Raw genomic sequence first — 1,483 nt, forward strand, 5'->3', positions numbered from 1 at the left:
CCTTCTGCCATCTTCTGGCGGTCCTTTCTGATGCTTATGTGGTGGTGTTTCCCCCCCCAAAAAAAGCCACCCCACATCCCACCTCGCCCCCCATATCCCATCCTGTGTCCCTGCAGGACTACCAGCGCATGCTGGACCTCATGCGGGACATCATCCTGGCCACCGACCTGGCCCACCACCTACGCATCTTCAAGGACCTCCAGAAGATGGCAGAAGGTGATGCTGGGCTGGTGGCACCCCTCGTGTCGTGTCCCCTTGTCCCCATTGAGTTGTGTCACATCCCCTTGTTCCCATTCGGTTGTGTCGTGCCCTCATTGGGTTGTGCCGTGTCCCCTGTCTCCATTGGGATGTGTTGCATCCCCATTGGGTTCTGTCATGTCCCTTTGTTCCCATTGGATTGTGTCATATCCCCTTGTCCCCATTGGGTTGTGTCATGTATCCTTGTCCCCATTGAGTTGTGTGTCATCCCCGTGGGGTTTTGTCATGTCCCCTGGTCCCCATTGGGTTGTGTCGTGTCCCCATGTGTCATGTCCTCTTGTCCCTATTGGGTTGTATCATGTCCCTTTGTCCCCATTGGGTTGTGTCATGTCCCCTTATCCCCATTGGGTTGTGTTGCATCCCTACTGGGTTGTGCCATGTCCCCTTGTCCCCGTTGGGTTGTGCCATGTCCCCTGTCTCCGTTGGGTCGTGTCGTGTCGCCTTGTCCTCGTTGGGTTGTGTTGCGTCCCCACTGGGTTGTGTTGCGTCCCCATTGCATTGTGCCATGTCCCCTTGTCACCATTGAATTGTGTGGCATCGCCATGGGGTTTTGTCATGTCCCCTTGTCCCCATTGGGTTGTGCTGTGTCCCCATTGGGTTGTGTCATGTCCCCTTGTCTCCTTTGAGTTGTTTGGCATCCCTGTGGGGTTTTGTCATGTCCCCTGGTCCCCATTGGGTTATGTCACATCCCCACTGGGTTACGTCACATTCCCCTTGTCCCCATTGGGCTGTGCCACGTCCCCTTGTCCCCATTGGGCTGTGTCACATCCCCTTGTCCCCACTGGGCTGTGCCACGTCCCCTTGTCCCCGTTGGGCAGTGCCACGTCCCCTTGTCCCCATTGGGCTGTGTCACATCCCCTTGTCCCCATTGGGTTGTGCCACATCCCCTTGTCCCCACTGGGCTGTGCCATGTCCCCTTGTCCCCATTGGGTTGTGCCACATCCCCTTGTCCCCACTGGGCTGTGCCACATCCCCTTGTCCCCATTGGGCTGTGCCACATCCCCTTGTCCCCATTGGGTTGTGCCACATCCCCTTGTCCCCATTGGGCTGTGCCACGTTCCCTTGTCCCCATTGGGCTGTGTCACATCCCCTTGTCCCCATTGGGTTGTACCACATCCCCTTGTCCCCATTGGGCTGTGCCATGTCCCCTTGTCCCCATTGGGCTGTGCCACATCCCCTTGTCCCCATTGGGCTGTGTCACATCCCCTTGTCCCCATTGGGTTGT

At 57.6% G+C, this 1,483-nt stretch overlaps 1 protein-coding gene across 1 annotated transcript in view; it reads left to right on the forward strand.

Moving 5' to 3' along the window:
- Positions 1 to 1,477, forward strand: part of LOC122190691 — a gene marked incomplete at its 5' end in the record, with an annotated part of 3,600 nt that extends 2,123 nt beyond the window's left edge. Inside the window, one exon of the mRNA XM_042890779.1 lies at positions 117 to 1,477. Within this exon, the coding sequence (XP_042746713.1) occupies positions 117 to 884 (768 nt within the window). The remainder of the gene's footprint in view (positions 1 to 116) is intronic.
- Between the last annotated feature and the right edge of the window lie 6 nt (positions 1,478 to 1,483).

This window comes from Lagopus leucura, unplaced genomic scaffold, assembly GCF_019238085.1.
Source record: "Lagopus leucura isolate 7727_CA_CO unplaced genomic scaffold, USGS_WTPT01 33673-0_obj-0_obj, whole genome shotgun sequence".
Classification (NCBI taxonomy): Eukaryota; Metazoa; Chordata; class Aves; order Galliformes; family Phasianidae; genus Lagopus; species Lagopus leucura.